The 25,088-nt window shown below is 37.0% G+C and overlaps 1 protein-coding gene across 1 annotated transcript; it reads left to right on the top strand.

The window, feature by feature from the left end:
• The first annotated feature begins 5,304 nt into the window (after window positions 1-5,304).
• On the top strand, window positions 5,305-11,360 carry LOC133866295 (uncharacterized). Its single transcript, XM_062302823.1, has 2 exons — window positions 5,305-5,485; window positions 8,788-11,360. The coding sequence occupies exons 1-2, from the start codon at window positions 5,305-5,307 to the stop codon at window positions 11,358-11,360; spliced, it is 2,754 nt and encodes a 917-aa protein (XP_062158807.1).
• The last annotated feature ends 13,728 nt before the right edge of the window (window positions 11,361-25,088 follow it).

The following is a 25,088-nucleotide window of genomic DNA, read 5'->3' as shown; positions in this document are numbered from 1 at the left end:
CTGATTGTGTCCGTCGACCGTTGCAGCCTGTTGGCCACACTCCTTTGTGCGTCAGCCTGTGCATTCCTTAAGCAAAATGCTGCTATTTTTTTATGGGAGAAACAGTAATACTCAAGCTCACTCTTTGTGTGAATTTACAAGGAAATTACAACATAGAAGAATATATATTCAAACAACACAAGCACAAGACACACAATTTTGAAGTGAAAAACCTTGTCGGTGTGAGTCTTCTCTAGCATAATAGATGAGTCTTCTCTATCAACAATTACGGGAATACATGAATATTCTGTAGTCTTAACTAGAGGCATACAATCAGCAACTATCTTTAAGAAATACAATTTATTGGCTCAAATCAACTTCTACAAAAACAAGGGAAAAATCTCACCAAAAAGAGGTTACTGTTCATGGGATGAAAAACGACCACCAGTTGCTCAGAATCCAATCTCCACCGTTCACAATGAAGATTCACGTGTCATGAACATGCACCCAAAATTTTAGCTCAATCGGATCACAAACGCCCGTTGATCGGAGCGGTTATTCTGATACCTAATGTATTTATTCTAAATATTTTCTTTTATTTAGTAAATTAACTAATGTTTTGGTTATTGCTGTTTTTGTTGTTCCATGTGTTTTAAGTGTAATTTTGTGTCAATAGCTTTCTCGGGTACCGATCTCAACGCCCTTGTACTTGTGCTCTTAGACCATCTCCAACGGCTGATGTAAACTCAACTTTTGGTTAAAGTTGATGACAAAAACAATAAAACCCTCCTCCTACGGATTATAGAACCCAACGACAGAAAATATTTCTTCTACATTTGTGCACGGTATCACGCCACGTGGTGATATTGTGCACAATTATTTTATTATTTTTTTCTTTCTAGCCTTTTACTTGAAACGTCTAGCTTCCTTGATGCTTTATTGCCGCATCATCTTTGCAAGGTTTAGAGTTGTTTCTCTCACTTCCTTGCTCTTTTATTTTTAGATGAATTTTTCCTCTTTCTCTCGTCACGTACCGGAAATTGTCCTCCATGTTCATGATCACGTGATTGCAGTTCATGGTGATCTTGGTCCTGCCGGTCCTTGCCACTTAAGTGAAGTACAGGATCTTGAGCTCGTCGCCGCCGCTGTCGAGCATGTCGCCAATCTGGACCATGGTGGCCGACCCGCCGATCCATTTGTATAACACCCCAGGGAAAAAAAAAAAAAAAAACCTAATAATTAGATATTTTAAGAATATTATAATTTTTTTTTATTTGGTGTAATTAAAAGAGATTAAACTTTTGTTCAAAAAAATTTTTTTGCAAAAAAGGGACGTGTGGAATTTTTTGCCAAGTGAGTTGGCTTTAGTTTTTTTTTTTCTTTTTATTATTTCTGGATGTCCTTAATTTGTGTGGCCTGGAAGTTAATAGTCTTCCTCTTCAAGCCATGTCCACCATTGTCTTTAGTTAAATACACTATGGCCCCTTCCTCACCTTTCTACCCAACATTCCAGAAGATAGTATACGTTTCTTCTTCACCTCTTCTGAACTAAGAAGGTTACGAATCAAAAGAAACCAGCAAACAGGTATTCTCTGAGCTTCTTTTTTTTTTAGTACATTCTTCTTTAGCTTTAAATATATAATTTTTTTTTGTTTGTCTCTCTATCACCTGAATCACTCACTCGAGGGTTCCATACCCCTTCCTTTCTTTCTTTTCTTCTTCCTTCTCTGTTTTGTTTTCTCTCCTTCCCATATCAAACGAACCAGAGAGAGACATGAGAGATGAGGAAGAGGTCGAGTGAGTGGGGGAGGGAGAAGACCCAGCCGGTGGGTTGGCCATTGGACTGGGCAGATGACGCCGCTGGGCCGGCAGGCCACGACCCCGCGTCGGCGACGTCACTGGAGAGCTTTTTCCGGCAACGGCGAAGAAGGGGTTTTTCCAGCGATTTGTCTGGTACTAATATAGTAGGAAGCTTATTTTCTTTATGAGTAAGTGAAAATCTTAGTTCTTTCCATTTTGGTTGATTTTCTAAGAATTTTTGGGGGCGATTTCTTTGGGTAGACCGTATGAGTTGAGAGGAAAATTTCTGGCTTTGGGATTGGTGATTTTGAGTTCTTGATTTTTCTGTTTGATGCTTTTTGGGTAATCTCTGTGACAAAAATTCAGTGGGCATTTTGTTAGGAATTTTGTCCTTGATTTCTTGTATAGACCGATTGGGTTTTGGCAGAAATTGTTTTGTTTAGACAGTTGGGTTCTTGAGAAATTAGGATTATGAAGAGATCACTCTAAAGTATACAGATTATTTTACTTAAGAGACTTGTTGGGTGTTTAGATGGTTAATTGGATGTTTTTCCTATTTTCTGTATGTGTGTGTGAACTCTTGATTGACTGATTGTAGTGATATTTTGTTTTAGGCCGAATAGTTTTTGTAGTTGTTTTCAAGATGACTTGTGAGTATTGGTGTGAGTATTGGTGTTAGGTAACCAGTGACAAAATTCTTCATAAGTCCCAAAGCTTCATATATATGATTTTTCTAGAATTATTCAGTATTGATGACAAGATTTTTAGGTGTTATATAAGGAATTATTTATATATTTAAGTACTTTAGTATAAACTTTAATTTGGATAGGGAATTTTATACATGCAAAAATTTACTAAATTCTAAGATTTATAGTTATTTGCTATAAATGATATATTGCATATGGGGTACTTTTATTTAAACTTTTATCTAAAATTCAAAACACCCCTTTAAATTTATCCTTGTGATTTGTATAGGTAGAAGGACACTGAAAAACCCCCAACAAGATTTTATTACAAATCTTTTGAGAAAGTGTTGGGGAATTTAACGAAGCATTTACTTACCTGATTTTAATTATTTCAATATCAAGCTTTTATAACTCATATGTTATTATTCAAGAATTTTGTGTATAAATTACAGTTATGATTAAGAGCATTTCAAAGTTATGATTAGAGAGCATTCCAAAGTTTATGATTTATACATGAATACGATTTTAAATGAAAAGAACATCTAAAGTTTAAAATCTGCACTTGATTATAGTTATAAAAACGGCTCTTACAGTTTTAAAGTAAAATGTACAGTTATAGTAGAGCTTACAGTATTACAGAAAGCGTTCATGTGCAGTAATTGTTTAACCCTGAGGCACTATTACAGTTATGATCGGTACCATATAGGGTATCATGGCAAGCACACCGAAGGACGGTTACGCGAAGGTGTGTGCTACCGGCCGGGTTGGCCTTTCACCTAAAGAAGTTTCCCAACTCAGCGACTCTCCCCTGTGACGACAGGCTGAGTCTATAGGTCCTTTGGACAAAGTCAACGTGCTCTGCTCACGGGTAATAGCGGTGTAGTCTATAAAGGGGTAAACTACTCTTATAGGTTTTAAGAGAAATTAAATGAAAAGAATTTACTTGATCATTTATAAATTTCTTATGCTATTATTCAAGTTTCTTGTTCATTTACTTTTTTATTTTATGTTTTAACTGTGAGTTATATTATAACATGTTTTATTTCCTTCATGTTGTGATTTCCTTACTAAATTGTCGAACTCACCCCATTTTTCTTATAACCCTTTTCAGATGAAGGTTTATATCATTGTCATGAGAGGGGGAGTTCCAGTGGGACTCCTCGTCACTAGTGATCCACAGATATTGTCGTATGATGTGTTTTTTAAATAGTACTCGCAAGTGCACGAATCGTTTTGCAATATAATGTTATGCAAGTGCGAGGTCGATCCCACAGGGAAATGGTCAAATATTGGTATCTTGCTTAATCAACCTCATCTTAACCTAGTTCCAAAGGTTTGAGACTTGATTCAAGAACAAAAGACTAAATGAAAGAGATGTAATGAAATATGTAAAATAAAAGGAACTAAGGTTAAGGAATTCACCAAACCAAATCCTACAACTCACACTCTTGGTTCCCACTTGAACACCCAAAGAACATTAAGCTTAGGGTGTTATTCAAGTTTGTTAACCATAAACCCAAGGACCATTAAATGAATCCAACACATTGACAAATCACAAAGAGTACCGATTGAAATCAAAACATCCAATGTATCATTCAATCACAATGAATATCATCATTCAAACCGATAAAACAATGTATTGGTCGGTTGAAACACATAAAATGTCCTCTATCCACCACTAACCACATTCATTGCAAAAGATAAAGCTTTAAATGAATGGAACTTGAACAATTAAAATGGTATATCAGTAAATGTGCAAGTGGTACAGCAAGGTTGTGAGTGTCATCAATGGAAAGGTTTCATCCTCAACCCTAGTTGAGGTTACTAGCCTTCCATGACTAAGAACACCACAAGAAAATGATGAACAACCATGGAAATGAAAGAAAAGCTCTACAAAGAGAAAGTATCTGAAAATAAACTACTACAATAAGCACGAAATTAAAACTAACTACAAAGTTTTTGCTCTATCCTACTCTCCATTCATCTTTTCCAACAAGGGGAGGGCTATGGCTTTTATAGAAGCAAGCCATGGCAAGAAATGACTCATCTACCCTCCTCTAGGGTTCCTCTGCAGTTAGAGACAACCACAAACACGAAACCAGCGTGTTCTGCAGCGGAAATCAGAGGGAGGACTGCTTTTTGGCTTCTGATTGGGCGTTCTGGCGCGCTCTGCAAAAGCAGTTTCTGGGAAAATTCGATCGATCGACTTTTAATTCGATCGATCGACTTCGGGCAAATATTCGATCGATCGAATTTTAAGTTCGATCGATCGACTTGTCAGGGTCTCCGAATTTCCAGCTATTTCCTTATGAAATTTGTCATTCCTCTCTTATTGTCCTGCAGAAACAGAAAACACAAAAACTAACCAAAACATTAGAAAATAACAAGGCTAAATGTCTAACTAGTGCAAATCAAGGGGTCCAAATACACAATATTTGGCACTCATCATCGTATCAGTGGGAAACTTGAACCCATTGCTCAGTTGATTTGCAGAAGATGTAGCCATCTGTAAATAGTAGCAATTTAGTTCCTGGGACTCCACCGTTGACGTGGACTGTAAAGCTAAAAGATTAAAGTAGTACAGTTTTATTTAGTTATGGTAACTGTACACATTACCGTCCTTTAGGTAGTTAAGAGGTTATCTAGTAATTATGATTGTTAGCTTTTTGTAATTACCTCATTACTTTTGAGTTGTAATAAACTATTAACCCCAGTGTAATATTTTTTTTGATACTGCTAATGTAGATAGTATAATTAGTTTTGTTACTCGTGTCTTGGAACTCTTTGTCTTTATTTTTACATAGACTCACTTAGTTCACGTTTTTCCTTATATCCCCAAATGGGGGGCGTGACAATTCGTCTGATGGGTATGGGATTTGGTCGGAGGAAAGGTGGGTGGCTCTTCTTCTTGGACCACTGGGTGGCCTCGCTTGAGGAGGCCGGCCGGGTCTCCGCCGCCCGCATTAACACCGCCGATCAGAGGATCCAGTTCACCTCAGAACAACAACAGCAGCTTGATAGTTGGCCATGTCTTAAAAAATGATTATTTTAATAGAGGAAATTTTAGATAAGCTATAGATGGGGTTTTGAAAACTGGTTACCTAAGATAGCAAAAATAAGTTTTGATTACCTATTTTGGCTCAGAATTCCCATAAGTCGCTGGGACTGCTCTTAGGGCACTAGCACTCTTTTTGTATGTAAAGCTGTAGTTTACGTCTTTTTATTTTTAAGAGAAATAATTGCACTAAGGTTCAAATCTGAATTGAAGCGGTTAATAATTTCATTTTTAATATTAAAAGCTAACTTATTTGTTAAAAGTTTAAAACTAAAGCGTTAATGCATGGCCGGTTCTTTCGATCTTTTATTTGTATTATTATTATTATTATTACTATTATTATTATTATTTTAGTTTTTATTTTTTTTTATTTAAAGCCATTATTTACCGTCCCAATAAAATAAGCCCTCAGATAGTAGCCATACAATCAACGTCTTTTCTATGTTAAGAAAAAATAATAATTGTCTAAGCCCTCATATAGTTGTTATACATATAAGGTCCTTTTTATATTAAAAAATAATCAAATGCTCCAACTATAGTAAAAGATTAGTCTAATTAAGGCCTTAGTTATGATCAAAAAGTTCTTACCAATTGAAATATGGAAAGAATTCAATAAGTAAAAATGAACAATAACAGAACGTCAAATATACAAAAATGCTTTAATTAATGGATAATGATTTTTTATAATTATTTGTTCGAATTTGAAAAAATTTGAGCAAACGATTGTAAGATCATTTATGAGACTAATCTGACCAATGATTCGGCTTCAATGCTTTAAAAGAAACGAACAACACATTTGCTGTTAAAAAACACAACGAACGGTGAAGATTAAATGACAGAACTTTTAAGGCGCACGACGTCGTCTTATAAGGAACTCACGGACTTGGTAGAAAAAGGAAAAATAGAACTCACGGACTGTTTTAAACGGCAGTTACGGCACTAACATTTTTTTTATTTAAAGAATTCCAAACTCGTCAAGTATATCCTTTCTTTCATTCTCTTCCTCTTTAATTCAAGAAAATCATTAGTCATTCTTTGGCACAGTCTAGCTCTAAGCGCAGAAACTTCTTCTTTCTTTTGGGCTTCTTTGTGTGCTTCATTTAGCTCTTTCTATTTGAGTTTGTTCTCCTCTGGAACAAGAGCTCCTGCACACAGGGGTGAGGGTCGAGAAGGGTTAAATGTTGCCCTTTATTTCTCAAAAAAAAATATCTACTCTTGAAATTTTATTTTCCAAAGTCCTAGTTCCCTCCCCCCGAAAAAACTAGGCTTGACAATTTTTTGCACAACCCACAAACCCCGATACGAACACGACACGAAAATACTGGGTTTAGGTTTGGCATTATCGGGTTTGGCGGGTCAACCCTCGAAGATGATTATGACCCGGTTCTATTAAAAAAAAGAAGAAGAAGAAAGTGATGAATTAGTGAAGAGAGACCAAACCCGTATAACCCACGAACACGGCTATGACCCACACGCCTTTTGAGTTTTGCCTTTTTCATCACTTTCAGATTTCAGTCTTTCAGTTTTTCCCGAACCTTCAAAACCTTCAACTGCATCAGCGAGACCATAATCTACCATGGAAGCTTAAGCAAAGAACAAGCACCGAAATTAGGGAGCGAGTCTATGTTTGCCCCGAACCTTTCGTCGAACCCACCAATGATCGGATCCTGTTTGGTCTCCTTACCTCTCGGGTCTGCTCGGCTCATACGGGTTTGGTCTCTCTTCATCAGCGATCTTTGGCTCTGAAGGCGTCGTTCCACAGGAATTCGGGTCCTCAACCGCCGTCCAACGAACTAGCCCAACGATCGGACTCACTCTCTCAACTGATCTCTCTCACACGATCTCACAGTGTTTCTCTCCTAATTTCCCCCCTCTCTCAACTACACTCGGAAGCTTTTTCAGCTCTTCTTCAGAGTTCAGAGAATCAAAGGAAGTAAATGGGTTACCCGGGTCATGTTCAGGTAACTCAGTTGGCAATAGGGTAATGTTCGAGTTTAAGGATTCAACTCGATTAATAATCTAGTCAGTCAGGTTGATACAAACCCGACCCGTTGATCCGAATTGCTAAGCCTAGAAAAAACTCATCAAATGGCAAATATTTTTAAAGAGAATCGAGCTTTGTGAGTCACATTACGTTTTGCCATTTTGCATTGGTTTTTTAACTTAAAACCAGTCAGTAGCCAACCAAAGATTGAAGAAGAGGAGGTTGAAGTAGGGGTGTAATTTCAGACTTGTTATAACTAGCCGGGAAAACCAGCTCTGATAACCGGAAAACCAGGAAACCGGTTTAATACCAGATTATAAATAACTGGTAACCGAGTATTTGGAGCCGGAGGATGCCCCATATCCAAATTCCAAGAGTGAGACTTGGCAGCGAGGGACTGGAGGTAAGCTTCGTCTTCTCTTCAACCCATTTGGATTATCAATGGTAGATGGGTCTATACTCAATTTTGCTTTAACCAGTATTAAGAATTAGACTACCTGCAAAAGTAATAGACACTGCAAAATGATTAATACCCATTCTTAACAGACCACTCCCTTGATCACCATAGCCATCGATATAGATTTCTAGGTTCATCCATGACTGTTTCTCTTATTTTTATTTTCTTTAATCTGTTACTGCATGTGCATACTTGGTTCAACTGCAGCTCATTTTTTTTTTCTTTGATAAACTACCATGTCCTTGATCTTTGTATTTTCAACAAAAAAGTTCAAAAACTGAAAGAGTCTCAGTGTTTACCTATTGGGTGTCTTTCATCAGTGTCATCTATATGATCTTCAATTTCTTGCAAACCATTGTTTATAAGAATTGCTTTTGAGTTTTGAGCTTGCGGCGTTAGGATATATGTTACGGACCTATGTTAGGAGGCCCAAACGAGTGCAGCAACATGATGAAACCCTAACTGTTGCACACTCTAAACCTAATCCAAGTGGCGGCTGATGTATTTTAGGAAAGAAGTAAGGCACAAGTCTGTGCGTGGGGAGCAAGACTTGTGGGAGGGAAATTCCTACAAATAAGGAATTATGTATTCCAATAATTAAGGGATTGATAGCAGGAATTTTAGGGAGGGAAATAAGGAAAGGATTCCTAAAAATAAGGCATTAGCCAAAACAGTATTGATATTGTATTCTATAAGTAGTGATTCTGAATAAGAAGAATACATGCTGAAATTTATCAAAAAATCACAACTCTTGTAGTTGAAATTGGGAGGCAGAGGTACCTCGAATACCTCATATCCATTCACCATCTTTCACCTTCCACCATAGGGAAACTCAGGAAATCAAATCCTGCAGCTTTACCCATCCACAAACCCATCACACGATCCCAAACCCAGGCCCACAACAACTTGGTATCAGATCCAAGTTCTGAAGAGATGGAGCAAAGGATTGAGCGAGTGGAGAAGGAGATAGGAGCCATGGACGATCGGATGCAGAAGGAGATGGAGAAGATGCTCGATACCCAGAAACGTATGGAGGAGATGTTGAGTGCATTGCTCTCCAAAAGTCAGAGTCATCGAGAGGAAGATCAGACCAATGCAGCGAGTTCATCCAGGGGCCGAGCGGGCAAGGATTCCAATCGGACGGAATCTGGAAGTTCCTTCCCGAAGGTTGCAAAGCTGAATTTCCCCAAATATGACGGCACCGAAGACCCAACCAGTTGGGTGTGCCGCGCAGAGCAGTTTTTTGAATTTCAAAATACTGCGGAAGAAGACAGGGTAAGTCTGGCGGCTTACCACCTTGAGGGCGAAGCGCAACTCTGGTACCAGCTCTTCAAGGAAACAGAGGAAGCGGCCTCATGGGAAAGTTTGAAGGACGGCCTGCATGTGAGGTATGGACCGACCCAGTTTGAAGATTTCTTTGGGGATCTTACAAAACTACGCCAAACTGGGACGGTGCGAGAATATCAAGGGCAGTACGAACGCTTGTTGAGCAGGGCGGGTCGACTTTTGGTCGCGCAACAAGTAGGGGGATTTATAAGCGGCCTCAAGGAGAGCATTAGGCCGGAGGTCCAAGCTTCCCGACCAACCAGCCTGACCGCGGCAGTTGGGCTTGCCAGGCTGTATGAAGGACGGCTGATGTCTCAACGAAGGAGTCCCCAACTCTTCGAACCACGGAGGAGTGCTGGTCAGCCGAGCATACCACCCTTACCATCAGCCAATCTGGTGCGGAATCGGACGCCAGTAATCCGGAAACTGAGCCCAGCAGAATTAAAAGACCGAAGGGAAAGGGGCCTTTGCTTCAATTGCAATGATAAGTTCTCACCAAGCCATAGATGTAAGAAGCTATTCCTGATTGAAGGTATTTATGAGGAAGCTGAAATCACAGACCCGACAGAAAACGAGGAAGCAGGGGAGGAGGAGGAATTTGAGATTCCGGAGATTTCCCTTCACGCCATTTTCGGAGTACCCAACCCTCAAACCATGCGTATCTCTGGTACCATCAGGAAGGCGCGGGTAATTTTGTTAGCAGATACGGGAAGCACGCATAATTTCCTTAACACAAGGTTGGCGGAAAGATTGGGGTTGGTGCCCGACAAACACACGGCTTTTGAAGTAATAGTGGCAAATGGGGAGAGGCTATTGAGCAGAGGGAAGTATTCAGCCGTACCCGTTTTCCTAGAAGGAACTTGTTTTATACTTGAGTTTTTTCTCATTGATCTTCAGGGGTATGATTCCGTTCTCGGAGCACAGTGGCTCAAGACATTGGGTCCCATCCTTTGGGATTTTGCCTCCCTGCTCATGAGTTTCACGTGGCAAGGAAGAAGGGTGACTCTGACCGGTATTAACTGCCCCAGAAACAGAGTGTTGGACGGGTCAAAAATGCAAAGGGAACTTCGCCGTAGTTCCGAGGGTATTTTACTGCAACTACTGGCGGTGGAGTTGGGGGTGGAGCAACACTGTCCGAGCATTAACAACCCGGACTTACTGCAGCTGTTGCAGGAATTCCAGGGGCTCTTTGAGGAACCGCATGGTCTTCCTCCCGCGCGTCCACATGACCACAGAATCCCCCTCATACAGGGTTTTCCTCCTGTCAATGTGCGACCCTATAGGTACCCTCATTACCAAAAGAATGAGATCGAAAAGATTGTGGTGGGATTACTCAATACAGGGGAAATTCGGCCTAGTACCAGCCCTTATTCCTCCCCTGTGCTGCTGGTCAAGAAGCACGATGGTTCGTGGCGACTGTGTGTAGATTACCGAGCCCTTAACCGAGTTACAATTAAAGACAAGTTCCCCATTCCTGTGGTAGACGAGCTGCTGGATGAGCTACAAGGGGCCAAGTATTTCTCCAAACTTGACCTCCGTTCCGGGTATCACCAAATAAGAATGCAGCAGCAAGACATAGAGAAGACGGCTTTTCGCACGCATCATGGACACTTTGAGTTTCTAGTCATGCCATTTGTCCTCACGAATGCCCCTTCAACATTCCAATCATTGATGAACGATATTTTCAGCAGCCTCTTGCGTAAGTTTGTTCTTGTCTTTTTTGATGACATCCTAATATGTAGCAAGAATTGGACAGAACACTTACAACACCTCTCTGCTGTTTTGGGGCTTTTGAGAGCTAACCACTTGTATGTAAGGAAAGAAAAATGCAGTTTTGGGCAGCAGTGGGTGAAGTATTTGGGCCATGTGATTGATAGGGAGGGTGTGGCCGTAGACCCCGATAAAATTCAGGCAATGTTGGCGTGGCCAAAACCCCACTCCCTTAAGGCACTTCGAGGCTTTCTCGGCCTCACGGGTTACTACCGTAAATTTATCGAGCATTATGGCAGCATTGCTCGACCGTTGACACAGCTCCTAAAAAAGGATGCCTGGGGGGTGGAACAAAGAGGCTGAAGACTCCTTCCTTCGGCTCAAGAAGGCCATGACTGAGGCACCGGTGTTAGCTCTACCGGACTTTTCTCAACAGTTTGTAATAGAGTGTGATGCATTCGGCCTCTACATAGGGGCAGTCTTAATGCAATCACACCGGCCCATTGCGTATTTCAGCCAAGCTCTCCATGGTCGTAATCTTGCTCTTTCTACCTACGACAAGGAAATGCTTGCCTTGGTCACAGCTGTTCGTAAGTGGCGGCCATACCTCCTAGGCCACCGATTTGTTGTGCGGACTGACCACCGCGGCCTTAAGTTCTTATGGGACCAAACCATAGCCACGGAGGCACAGCAGAAGTGGCTGCTCAAGCTCATGGGGTACGACTTCAGCATTGAATACAAGAAGGGTTATGAGAACCGTGCAGCAGACGCTCTTTCTCGGCAAATGGAAGGCACTCTTTTGGCTGTATCGGCCCCAATTCCTCACTGGATCATGCCCATTCAGCAGGAACTCCAACAAGATCCTGACCTTATAGTCCTAACAGAGAAGAGCAAGCAGGGAAATATCACAGGTCCTTGGAGTTTGCAAGGGGGCCTCATCTACTTCAAAAATCGGATCTACCTCAACTCTGCCTCACCTATCACAGCCACCATCATTGCTGAGTTCCATAACAGCACACACGAGGGGTATCAAAAGGGACTCAAACGTCTCAAATCAGTTTTCTATTGGTCGCAAATGAAGCAGCAACTCCGCGATTTTATTAAAAATTGTGATACTTGCCAACGCCACAAGGTTGACAACACCAAGCCTGCCGGGCTGCTGCAGCCCCTGTCCATTCCAGAGCAAGTTTGGACCGATATATCCATGGATTTCATAGATGGATTGCCCACTTCGTATGGTAGAACTACTATCTTTGTCGTTGTTGATCGCCTCTCCAAATATGGGCATTTTACTCCTCTCAAGCACCCTTACACAGCAGCCCAAGTAGCGAAAACCTTCTTTGAGGTAATTTTCCGCTTACATGGCATTTCCTCTTCAATTGTTTGTGATCGAGACCCGGTATTCACCGGAATTTTTTGGAAGGAACTCTTTCGCCTCCATGGGACCAAATTCAATTTCAGTTCCGCTTATCACCCCCAAACGGATGGTCAAACGGAGGTTGTGAACCGCACCATTGAAATGTACTTACTGTGCTTCACCAGTTCTTCACCTAAACTATGGGCCAAGTGGCTGCCGTGGGTGGAATATTGCTACAACACCAGCTTCCACTCATCTACTAAGCGGACTCCCTTCGAGATCGTTTACGGTCGACCACCGCCATCCTTGCTACCTTATGTTCCGGGAACAACCAGGTCCGCCGCTGTTGAGGACACCCTGAAGGCCCGAGATGAAGTTCTTAAGGAGGTACGTCAACACTTGCTTGCAGCCCAGAATCGAATGAAGCAAGTCTATGATAAAGATCATACGGAACGCAGTTTTTCGGAGGGAGAATGGGTTTACTTGAGGCTCCAAGGGTACCGGCAGCATTCTGTACAAAAGAGGCAGCACCAAAAACTAGCTCCTAAGTTCTATGGACCCTACAGAATCATTAAGAAAATAGGCCCTGTGGCGTACCAACTAGCCTTGCCTCCAAAGGCTAAAATTCATAACGTTTTTCATGTATCGGTCCTTAAAAAATGGGTGGGTGTTGGCGTACCAGTTCAGGATGATCTTCCCCTTCTTTCTCAAGATAGCAGGCTGACTCCTCAAGCCATTCTCGATCAACGAGTTCAGCAGGGCAGTACTGAAGTGTTAGTGCATTGGAAGGAGTTATCACCTGCAGATGCCACATGGGAGCCTCTCGCAGACTTCCAGCTGCGTTTTCCCACTTTTGCCTTTGAGGACAAGGGTCATTCTAAGGGCAGAGGAGTGTTACGGACCTATGTTAGGAGGCCCAAACGAGTGCAGCAACATGATGAAACCCTAATGGTTCGTTTGGGTATTGAATTTTTAGAATTAGAATTGAATTCTAATTCTATTTACAAATATCGAGGTAAAAAATTGAGTTTGGGTGTTGAATTTTGAGATTGAAAAATATTATATTTTAATGGTAAGAAATGATTGGAAGTTTAAAAAGTTGTGTATAATGATTGGTATTTTGAAAAGTTGTGTGAAATAATAATATAAATAATAATAATTTATTATATATTGATTATTTAATTAAAAAAAATAAATAATTTTTTTTAAAAAAAAATAATTGAAATCAAAATTAAAAATTAAAAATAAAAATAAAAAATGAAGCAAGGGGTGGCTGCCAATCGAGGGTGGCCGCGCGCCACCCCTAGAGGAGGTCGGGGGTGGCCGCGCGGCCACCCCCAGTGGTCGGGGGAGGCCGCGCGGCCACCCCCAAGGGTCGGGGATGGCCGCGCTGCCACCCCCAATGGTCGGGGATGGCCGTGCGGCCACCCCCAGTACTCGGGGGAGGCCGCGCGGCCACCCCTAATAAGGGTCGGGGGTGGCTACCAGCTGGCAGCCACCCCTCTGTTTTTTTTTTTTAATTTCATTTTTTTTATTTAAATTATTAATAGTTTATTATTTAAATGTGGGACCCACACGTTTTTTTGAGTCAACTTTTCCTGCGCGTGGGTCCCACCATTAATCTGAAAAGACAGCCTTGAGTGGACTCAAAATTCGGGTTAAAATCCGAGTTTTTAGGCAGGTGGGTGAGTTTTAAAAAAAACCCGAGTGGAATAATTATTCCACTCTGTTGCCAAACCAACCATAACTGTTGCACACTCTAAACCTAATCCAAGTGGCGGCTGATGTATTTTAGGAAAGAAGGCAGGCACAAGTCTGTGCGTGGGGAGCAAGACTTGTGGGAGGGAAATTCCTACAAATAAGGAATTATGTATTCCAATAATTAAGGGATTGATAGCAGGAATTTTAGGGAGGGAAATAAGGAAATGATTCCTAAAAATAAGGCATTAGCCAAAACAGTATTGATATTGTATTCTATAAGTAGTGATTCTGAATAAGAAGAATACATGCTGAAATTTATCAAAAAATCACAACTCTTGTAGTTGAAATTGGGAGGCAGAGGTACCTCGAATACCTCATATCCATTCACCATCTTTCACCTTCCACCATAGGGAAACTCAGAAAATCAAATCCTGCAGCTTTACCCATCCACAAACCCATCACACAATCCCAAACCCAGGCCCAGAACAATATACACCCCTGAAATGTAGGATATGTGAACCATCTGCAATTGTAGATTTGTAGTACTGCTTTCGTTTTAAAATTCCAATTCCTTGAGGTCTGCTACAGAAATCCAAATTTTGGCCCTTAGGACTAATTTTAAACATTGGAAATCATGTCTTCTTTCTCCATCCTGTTGTCTTTCCTGACCTTCTTAAATCAAGTACATCCTTAATTGGTTTTCCAAAAGCTATATAAAATGCTATACATATCAAGAATAATCTGGATCCCTGGTTTTGAAACCGGTTTCAGTTATTACCTGATAACCAAGAACCGGATCCGAATTTACACTTCTAGATTGAAGTAGACATTTTTTCTTTTGATAAAAAATCACCATTTTCTTTAAAAGACTTGTCACAATGTTGAAATATTCAAAAAAGAACACGTCTTTAAGACTTAAAAGACATGTGACTCACTGCAGACTGCAGTACTTTTCCTCCTTCAAAAGTATTGATTAAAAAATTGTTTAAAAAATCCTTCTTCAAACTTGTTTCAAAAATTACCAGATCAATAAATCACAAAATGTAAGTAACAATTTTTTTGGGGAGGTGGTGTGAAAAGAAAATGTGAAAAGTTTACATTTCTTTTAATGATCTCTCTTCCTTGAATTTTTTTTTTTTTTAATGTATAGTCAGATTTTTATACTGGTTTATTTTTAAATAAAAAAGTGTTCTTGTAAGTTTTTATATTTACATTTAAATATTATTGTTAAATATTTTAATTATATTAAATATATAATTATAGTTACTTGAAGAGAGCAACAATTATTTCTTTAAGTTTCAACCAAATTTTAAATAAGCTCTTGTTACGGTAAAATTAACAAATATAAAAACTCGTAAAAAAAAAATGAATAAATTAATGTTAGGTGTGAAAAAACAAATTGCAAATTACACTTATGCATGCTGCAGCTTGCAGATAAGGAAACTGAAATAATCAAGACTACATGCGCAGCTGCTGCAGTAATGAAAGCTTGTACGGATGGAATAGGTGCAGATCATACAATCAAAGATCCTGGATTAATGACATATGGTGTTGTCCATATTAGAACTTGTGCAGCCAAGTCAGGAAAGGGAGACCATATAAGGCATGAATCAAGCACATTAGGAAAGGAGCAGATTGTGGAGATTAATCCTACCTTTAGTGCAGATCACAAAGTCTGTATGTTTCTGTTAATAATGCCTGAGTATTCTGTATGTAAACCATCTTGAGAATTAAGAAATATACATTCTTTGTCCAAAATCGTAAACTTTTCACTCTATTAATTAGGATCCAAAACAGTCGTTGGGTTCATCTGCTTCCTTACATGTGAATGAGCTCTTGTTGAGTTTGGAATTCTCAAGAAAAGAAGAATATAAAAAGAAACGTTAAAACGGCAGATTTTTTTTTTTATTTTTTTTTTTTTTACATGAACAAAATTACAAGAAGAAAGAATATACACAACAATAGCTGGACAACCCAAATTTAAACTAAGAATGAAAGCTCGCGGGAGCAATGTTTTCAGAGATGCGGGTCCAATAGTTTAAAGCACATATGCCACAAAATCGGAGTCATCACTGAAGGTGATAGAGTCCCAAGAACCAAAACAGGAAAAAATAAAAAGAAGATACAACAGAAAAGCTCAAAAACAAACACATCAATAAAAGATAAAAAAACAAAAAATAAACTCAAAATACACCATCAATGGTGGCCAAACCACCGTTGGAGATCGACAAAAGAGGAGGAGGTCGGTGGAGAGCAGCAAGAGCAGCAGCAAAGTGATTATTGTTGGTGCGTGAAGAGCACACTCCGACGAAGGAAGGTCCAATGCTGAAGCCGCTGCTAGTGAATCGAAGCTGAAGGATCATGAAACTTAATGGAGTGGAGGTTTGGATGGAAAAGCTTCCTGAACTTAGTATATCTGAGTTGAAAAAACTTAAATATTTAAAGTAGAGTGTCTTACTATTTTGTCTCATTTTCCATCTCTCACTCACTCTCTCCCTCTTTCTAACACAAATAATATTTAAAAAAAATAAGTAGTAGAATAAAGAATTTATTGGAGTGAACTAAAATAAAAATTAATATTTTTTCGGTAATTCTTTTGACTATTCTTTCTTAAGATTCTCAAAATGTTTATTTATTTTAAAAATATTATTTTTTAATCGTTAACAATAACCGTCACGAATACCTAAATAAACAACCTAACTTTTGATGCATTTCATTGGCCAGCCACACAGCAATACATACCAACATTCCATGAATGAAATTCTGAAGGTTTTTACTCCCGCTGCTGCCCATAAATTGTGGTAGTATATTTTATGTTTTATGTGTATTTGGTATGGCAGTTGGGGGGCTATAGAAATGTGAAAGTTTCTCATATGAAAGGCATATTATTAAAGAATTATAATATTTTTTTTTTCTTTAAATTAGTATATAGAATGTTGTAATTCATCTCTATATATTGAAGATCATTAGTGCTAAATAGTATTCAAAATACCAACTGTGAAAAACTGTGAGCCTTTCACAAAGTGAGAACTGAGGCAAATTGAAAACTTATTAAAGAGGTCCACCAACTCATATTCTTACATAGAGCAGACTATACGATTGACAATGTTTAAATATATCAATATGAAAATGTTTAAATTTTTTTCATTTTCTATATCGCACCAATAACATTTTCTTTTATTTAAATAAAAAAAACTCTCTACAATATAAATTCTTTTTACTCTCACATTATTTTTTTTTTTTTTACTTTGTATCACTTCAATATTTTTAATTACTGATAAAAGAAATTCACCTCAAATACCAATATTTTTTATTATTACTAACAAAATTCAGAGACTAAATACTCTGAAATAGACTAAAATACTCTCAAATGGATTAAAAATGCTAGACTTCTTTTTGATCCATACCATAGGTTCAAAAACAATACAAGGGTTAATTTATACCTTTGATTCTCAAGTGGTTTAAAAAATTTCTTCTTGGTTCTGTTTTTCGTTCATAAATAATACTTCATTTAAAGGTACTTTTGTCTTCTTTCATCTAAAAACTTCATGTCACTATTCTTAAGAAACAGACAAGTGTATTTATGCTTAATTAATAATTAATAACAATCATAGAGTCAGCTATATGCAAGAATATGAGTAGGTGAACATTTCGTTCTCATTTCGCAATGAGTAATAATTCACTACCACTAAAATATATAACTTTTCATCATCTTGTCTAAGTGACAAGGTGGTCCCTCAACTTAATTTATTTTTAAAAAATAAAAAAAAAATTTAAAAAGTAGTAAAAAACCACCTTGCCACATAAATAATGTAGTGAAAAATTATATCTTTAAGTGACAGTAAATCATTATTCTTTCGCAAAAAGTCTAAAGTTTTTTTTCCTGTGAGTGCACTCAATGAATTTTTATATTTAATTTTTCTGTATATTTTTAACAAAATAATATTAAACTTAGCATTGGTCAGATTTTTTTTCTGATTTAAAGAACCAAAAAAGAATATGATAAATCTTTAATAATGTCATTAATATAAGAAATTCACATCTCTGTCAACCCCCATGCCAACTAGGGATGTAATCGAGCCGAGCCGTGTCGAGTTTGAAGATTTCAAGACTGGCTCATTTATGAGTCGAGCCTAAATAGTCGAGCTCGAATTCGAGCCGAGCTATAAATTACATGTTCAAGCTCGGCTCGTTTAAAACTCAGGCGAGCTCGAACTCAAGCTCGAGTTCATTGAAAATGACATTCGAGCCGAGCCGGGTAACTGGACAAGCTCGGCTCAATTAGAGCTCGATGTAAACTATTAAATTTTTCAATGAGTGATCAAAGCAGAATTCAATCCCGAGTTTATGAACAACTTCTATGCATTTATTAATAACATAAATATATAATATGTAAGTATATAAGGCATATTATAAAATATATTACATAACTATAGTTTATAAGTAACAAATTAATAATATGTTATTATATATAACTACAGAGTATAAACAATGGTATATGTATAATGTGAACAAATAGTAAGTCTAATATATTCTATATAACTAAGTAACTATAATATAAATATAATATATAACTATTGTTAACCATGTGTGATGTGATATATTTGTTTATATATATATACTAACTATTTAATATTGTTATATTGTTATATACTAACTATTAATAACTTAATATGTTAATTTAACATACTAAATATTGTTATCAAAGTATTATAATTAATATGTAATACTATATATATTATACCATGTTTACTATTTACTAATATATATGTAAGATATGAACGAGTTAACGAGTCGAACTAACGAGTCGGGCGAGCGATCCGGTCGAGCTTTAAACGAGTTGAGCTCGCGAGCCCCTATCGAGTTTTGTCGAGCGAGTCGGGTATGTATCACTTACTAATCGAGCGGGTTTCAACAGTAACGATCGAGTTTCTACAGTATCGAGCTCGAGTTTGAATCGGGCTAAACCGAGCGGGTATCGAGTGGGCTGTCAAACGAACTGGCTTATTTACATCCCTAATGCCAACTGCCAATACCAAATACACATAAAACAAAAAATATACTAGCACAATTTATGGGAAGCAACCGGAGCCAAGCACGTGCATCGTCCGTACCATCCAGCTAGTAAGAAGATAAGTGCAAGATGAAGAAAAAGAAATCAAGGAATGACAACCTGTATTTCTTTTTGCTTCATCTTTCCCTACAACATGTACATTCACGCCATTGGAATTATGGGCGTTGTTTGTTCAACGCCAATGCAGAACAGCATTGTGCAGCCGGGTCCTATCTTCATTGTTCTTAGTCAGCATTTCAATTAAAATTTCTTCCATCACGTGCTGCGCTTCTTTTAATATCTGCAAAGAGACATTAAAAGAAGCGCACCACGTGATGAAAAAAATTTGAACTGAAATGCTGACTAGGAACAGTGTAGGTGAGACATTAAAAGAAGCACAACACGTGATGAAAAAAATTTGAACCAAAATGCTGACCAAAAACAATGAAGGTGAGACCCGGCCCGCACGATGCTATTCTGCATTTGTGTTGAACAAACAACACCATGGTGTTGTTGGGCAAGATCCAAAGCATAACAGAATAGTGGCCGGTCATTATTCATTTTATTTTTTTTTACATATTTTTAATAATTATTAATATCAAAATATTCATTTTTTATATTACATTAATAATTTTTTATTATTATTTTAAAAAAAATTTCTACAATACTTTTTTTTTTTTTTTCTATACAAATTTTTGTACTATTTTCAAAATTATGCATTATTCTATACTGTATATAGATTTGCCAAACAAGCCAGTCATGACCTTGATGCATGCGCCGCGTCACTTCTCTGGGACTTGCCATCAATGCCCCCAAACCGAGTTGTAAACAAGATCCAAACAAGAGTAATGCTTCGTTTTTTTTCGACAAAATTATTTTTTTAATGTTTGGCTCATACGAACAAATTACGAAATGCGAAAATTAGAGTTTGATCATTATTTTCATCCTTACCAAACACGGTAAGATACATATTATTTTTTAAAAATTATTTTAGGTCGAAAAAAAAAACGGAGCATAAATATGGAAGGTACACAAGAACCCCAGATCTATCTTGGTTAGTAGTTACATTGCAAAAAGGGAAAAGGAAAAAAGAATAAAAAAAAATAACAAGAAAAAATCAAACTTCAAGAGTTAGTCAGGGAAATACGTAAAATAAGCAAGCAAGTTAGCGAGTAGATTGATGCAAAGAGAAGGAAACAAGATAGAGCATGATATATAAACTAAAAGAAATAGAACAAAAATTTATACCTCCTCCTGGTAACAAATCAAGGCAGGGGAAGAGAACCCAGATGGTGTAAAATCTGTCGAGATGGAAGGGAAACGGAGGAACAACCGGAAATCATAGGAATGAGAGATTTTGGGAAAAATTTTAATGTTGTATATAAAGAATTTTATTTCACATTCGTTCTTCCCAAAATATCCTACTCCTACAACTCCCGATAGCTCCAATCTCCCTTTTCCTCTTCTCAGTTTCTCTTTGGTAGAAGACAACACATCTCGGCCATTTTATAGACAAGGGACCTCATGCACCTACCCATAAAGCAAATTAGTTGCAGAATGATCCCCTTATTTTGGGCTATTTGTAAGTGTACAGTTTTTTCTATCTTTGACCATAACTGACTATTCACAGCAATAATGCTACAATTTTTTAAAAAAATTTGCCGATACACGGCGAGTATGGACTACACAGTTTGTTACATGTGAACAGCAATTTTCTTTAAAAAGTATAATTTAAAAAAAGTTATTTTCAGAAATTCATTTTAAATAAACGATTTGAAGAGTTTGGCAAGATTCAGTTTTACCTTTAAAATTTTGAGTTTTTGAAAAAACATCATCTTACCTGTGATTTGAAAACAATAAGTGAATCCAATTAAATTGAAAACAAACCACAAACATACTTTTTTCTTATTTTTCTTTGTATCAATTACCCTCACATTTTTTACAAAATTTAAACACAATCAAAAAAAAAAAAAATATATGAGAGAGGAAAGAAAAATATTTTGTATTAAAATAATAGATATGGAAGCTCTTTTGATTTCTTTTATATTGGGTAAAATTATATGCATTCTCAATGCTCAAGAAATCAATAAGGTATTTGCAATAGGTGGTCACATCTATATTAAAATCAATTTTAAATTTAAAAAAAATATATATGAAGATCAATGCAAGATGACAGAAAATAAGTGAATCAGGATAACTTCATAACGAGTGAAATTTATTTAACCTTTTTGTTATTTGTTTTTTTTTTCACTATTTTAACTAAGCCCAGCTTTTTGGAGTTTTCAAAGACTTCTCCAATATTGCTCAAACCTTGTCAAAAAGCATTCTTGCTCAAACCTTACGGTGGGTTTCGCAAATAGTTGTGTTGTAAAATTTTTGTTTGAATAATAATATAAAGTGAGTGGTGCAATATAAAATATATAAAAGTTTGAAATTATTTTATACAAAAGTTAAAAGGTTTTGTTTTATAATAAATTTTTTTATTTGAATTGTAATAAAAAAAATTATTAACATGATATAAAAAATAAAAGAAAATTATAGGATGTTTTGAATTTTACCTTTCTCAAGAAAGTGAAAACAAAAAAAAAAAAAAAAAAAAAAAAAAAAAAAAAAAAAAGGAAATGAGAGTATTGCCAAAAAAAAAAAAACTCTTGGGCTCGTTTGAAAAATTCCTCTCCCACTTTACCCCGGTAGCTTACTGTGTAGTATCCTTGTGCACAGTACGCTGCTCAGCCTTGCACGCGAGATGGGACGGGAGAGTAGATAGGTCTGCTCAGCCTTGGCCACAGCCCACAGGAGGTCTGCAGATATTGATGGTACACGTCGTGGAACTGACATTCTTATGCTTTTGTGAAGTCGTCAGGAAGCTTGTGGGGTCTGCAGATATTTTGTGCAGAGGAAGAATCCGGTTGCAGGAACAGAGAGTATGTGGAATGGGGCAAGTGTCCAAAATATCTGTTACACATACCCCATTTCTTTGCACTCATTTATTTACATTTTAGGTGGCTTTTTAAAATAATTTTTAAATTTGATATGAATTTTTATTGAATTTAATTTTATTATGATTTTAAAAACTACCTAAGAATATGAAAAAAAATATATGTAAAAAAATAAGAGTGTAGGTAGTATTATTATTTTTTAAAAAAAGAAATTATATATATATATATATAAAAGAAAAGTTATTTTTGGATATGCGAGCCTAACGTATAAAATCAATTGTAAATTTTTTAAAATAATATATATGAAGAATAATGCAAGATGACTTTAAATAAGTAAACTAAATACGTAAAACTTTTGGCAACTAGTAAAATTTATTTAACTTTTTTGCCATTTAGGCTATTCTTTTATTTTCTTTTTATAACATGTTTACACAAGAAGGAGGAAAGAGAGATTCGAACTAGTAACTTTCACTTCATAAAGCATGATCTCTAACCGATTGAACTACCTCTTAAAAATATTTAAACTACTTTTAACTGTTTGAATTAGACGCGTCTTTTTGAGTTTTGAATAAGTTGTCTTCTCCATTGCTCAAACGTTGTCGGACAGTATTCATCTCCTAATATACTTCAAATGTTTTTAAATCTCTTGCCAGCATTTATCACTACAGTCTATAGAGAGAGCCATTGATGTATACTTTAAACGTTTTTTTTTTTTTTTGTCCGGATGTCATTGTTGATACACGTCGTGGAACCATTGATGCTTTTGTGAAGTGATACATACACGTCGTGAACCGTTTTACACTTAAAAAAAAAAAAAAAAAAAAAACAAATTGCTTTAAAAACTTAATAATAAAAAATTTATTAAAACTTAAAAATTATAAAAAAAAAAAAAAAAATTATAATTTAAAAGGCAAAAAATATTAAAAACTAAAACAAAAAAAAAAAACAATTTAAAAAAAAAAAAAAGGACAAAACGTGTGGCCAACAACCCCAACTAAAGCCACCCTAACCACCTCCCAAAATCATTTGGGGTGGTCGAAACCACCCTCAAAGACTTTGGGGGTGGCACGGCCACCTCTATATTAGCCAAAGGGTGTGGTCGAAACTATCCCAGGCCCTTGGAGGTGGTTCGGCCACCTCCAAAACTCAAACCTTTTTTTTTTTTTTTTTAATCTTTTGGGGGTGGCTGCAGTGGCGAATCTAAGATTTTTATTCAGAAGGGTCAAGATTATAATATAAAGTTGAACAAAAATTATTTGAAGATATTAAAGATTATATCTAATGAAATAAATAAACAATTAAACAAAATTTAATTATTGCTTAAAGTTTAAACAAAAATGTGCTTATAGATTTGCCAAGTTATCTATACATGTGTAACCAACTGATGTCGAGGCTTCAGATTTATTTGAAGTTGAACTTGGGTCTGGGATGCTACTTAATACTGATAATGGCTCTCTTATGCCTTAGGTCAACATAATAACGTTATCATTTCTTGTGTAGCATATCTACCACTATATAGTCTGTGTTTTTATGTCCTTGTATTAATTCAGTTTATATTTATTAATAAGGTGGGAAGTACTTCACCAATACCTGCTTTATAATTTTATTTTTTGAACTAATAGCATGTGTTATTATTGATTCTAAAAGCCCAAAGACTTACATCTTGAGAAATGAGGGACAGATTCCCCACACTCTTAAACCAAAAGGATCTAACTTAAAAAACAAGTTGCCTAACCAGAATCCCAAATTTTACTAGAATCACAATTAAGCCCCCATTACAATGAAATTCCAATAAAATTTGAGCCATATATAAGCAAACTGTGCACAGAAACTAAGGAATACACGAACACATCTAACAAAAAAATCAACCCAAGTCAGCAGAAGGGGCATTGTCATCGCCGAAGTCCGGTGCGTGTACGGCACGCGCCTCCCCGGGAGTTACCAAACAACAGATCAGCCTCCCTGTGTCCGGGCTCTACCTTTGTACGATGAAAAGAGGCGAATAGTAACCGTCACGCGCTGCTCAAAGAGAAGACCTCCTTGGCGCTTGACAGCCACACGCTGGTCACCAGTAACCCACACGGCCAATGCAATCTACGGTAGGACCAAAAAATACCGGTGGACCCATCTAAGTGGCGTGTGTCTCTCAGAAGACGATGGACAAGCGTAAATCTAGCGTCAAAAATAGCTAAAACAAATGAAGTCCGGCCAAAACGCTCCACCGGCGACACGTACGATAACAACATCTCCCCACTGGATGCCTCAAGATGAACCTCCTGTCAGAGAAAACGAGAAGAAGAAAAACCAACACAAACTCCAGAGCCCAGTAAAGACTCAGAGAAGGACAGCCATCCCTGGATCTATCGGAGGAACAAAAGCTTCACAGCCTCAATGGCCGTGAGAAATCTGCTTCTATTGGTACACACCATGGAGGAACAAAAATACTCCATTGCCCTAGAAAGCTAGGAGGCAATACCTGCTTTATAATTGAACCATCGTAATTGGAAGCCTCGATATGCAATGCCATTAATCATTATTTTCTCCGGTACTCTATTCTCACTTAAAGTAACTCTATGCAGGGAACTCAGAAGCCAAGAGTTTAGCATGCCAAATTAGCAAGCATTTGTAAATCATGTGTACAAATTAAAAATTTAACCCCTTGGGCATAAAGGGATATCGTGGCTAGATGCTTAATTTGGCCGTTTGAAATTTCTCCTCCTCTTCTCGCCCTTCTTTAGAAATTTTTTTGAAAGATTAAAAAATATGATTGATATGATATAAAGTTAAAATGATTTATATGAAAAAGTGAAAAAATAAAATAAAATTGTATTATATTGAATTTTTTATTTTATTTTTTAAAAAAAAAAACATTAATGTAATAAAAAATTAAAAAAATTTGAAATTAATATTTTTTTATTTTTTTTTGTGAAGAGAAGTAAAAATAAATGAAAGAGAAAGGAAAGAAAATTTCAAACAGGAGGCTAAAATCCTAGTGTACCTAATTTTATTTTATGCTCTGTTTGTTTCGGTGTAAAATGGTT

This window comes from Alnus glutinosa, chromosome 4 (assembly GCF_958979055.1).
Source record: "Alnus glutinosa chromosome 4, dhAlnGlut1.1, whole genome shotgun sequence".
Lineage (NCBI taxonomy): Eukaryota > Viridiplantae > Streptophyta > Magnoliopsida > Fagales > Betulaceae > Alnus > Alnus glutinosa.
This window is presented reverse-complemented; position numbering and strand designations above follow the sequence as displayed.

What these genes read in the sequence shown, in the direction of transcription:
- LOC133866295 (XM_062302823.1), top strand. Translation starts at nt 5,305, where the DNA reads ATGGGGGGCGTGACAATTCGTCTGATGGGTATGGGATTTGGTCGGAGG. An exon ending in ACAACAACAGCAGCTTGATA is followed by an intron (nt 5,486 to 8,787) that starts GTTGGCCATGTC and finishes CTTCCACCATAG; the next exon opens with GGAAACTCAGGAAATCAAAT.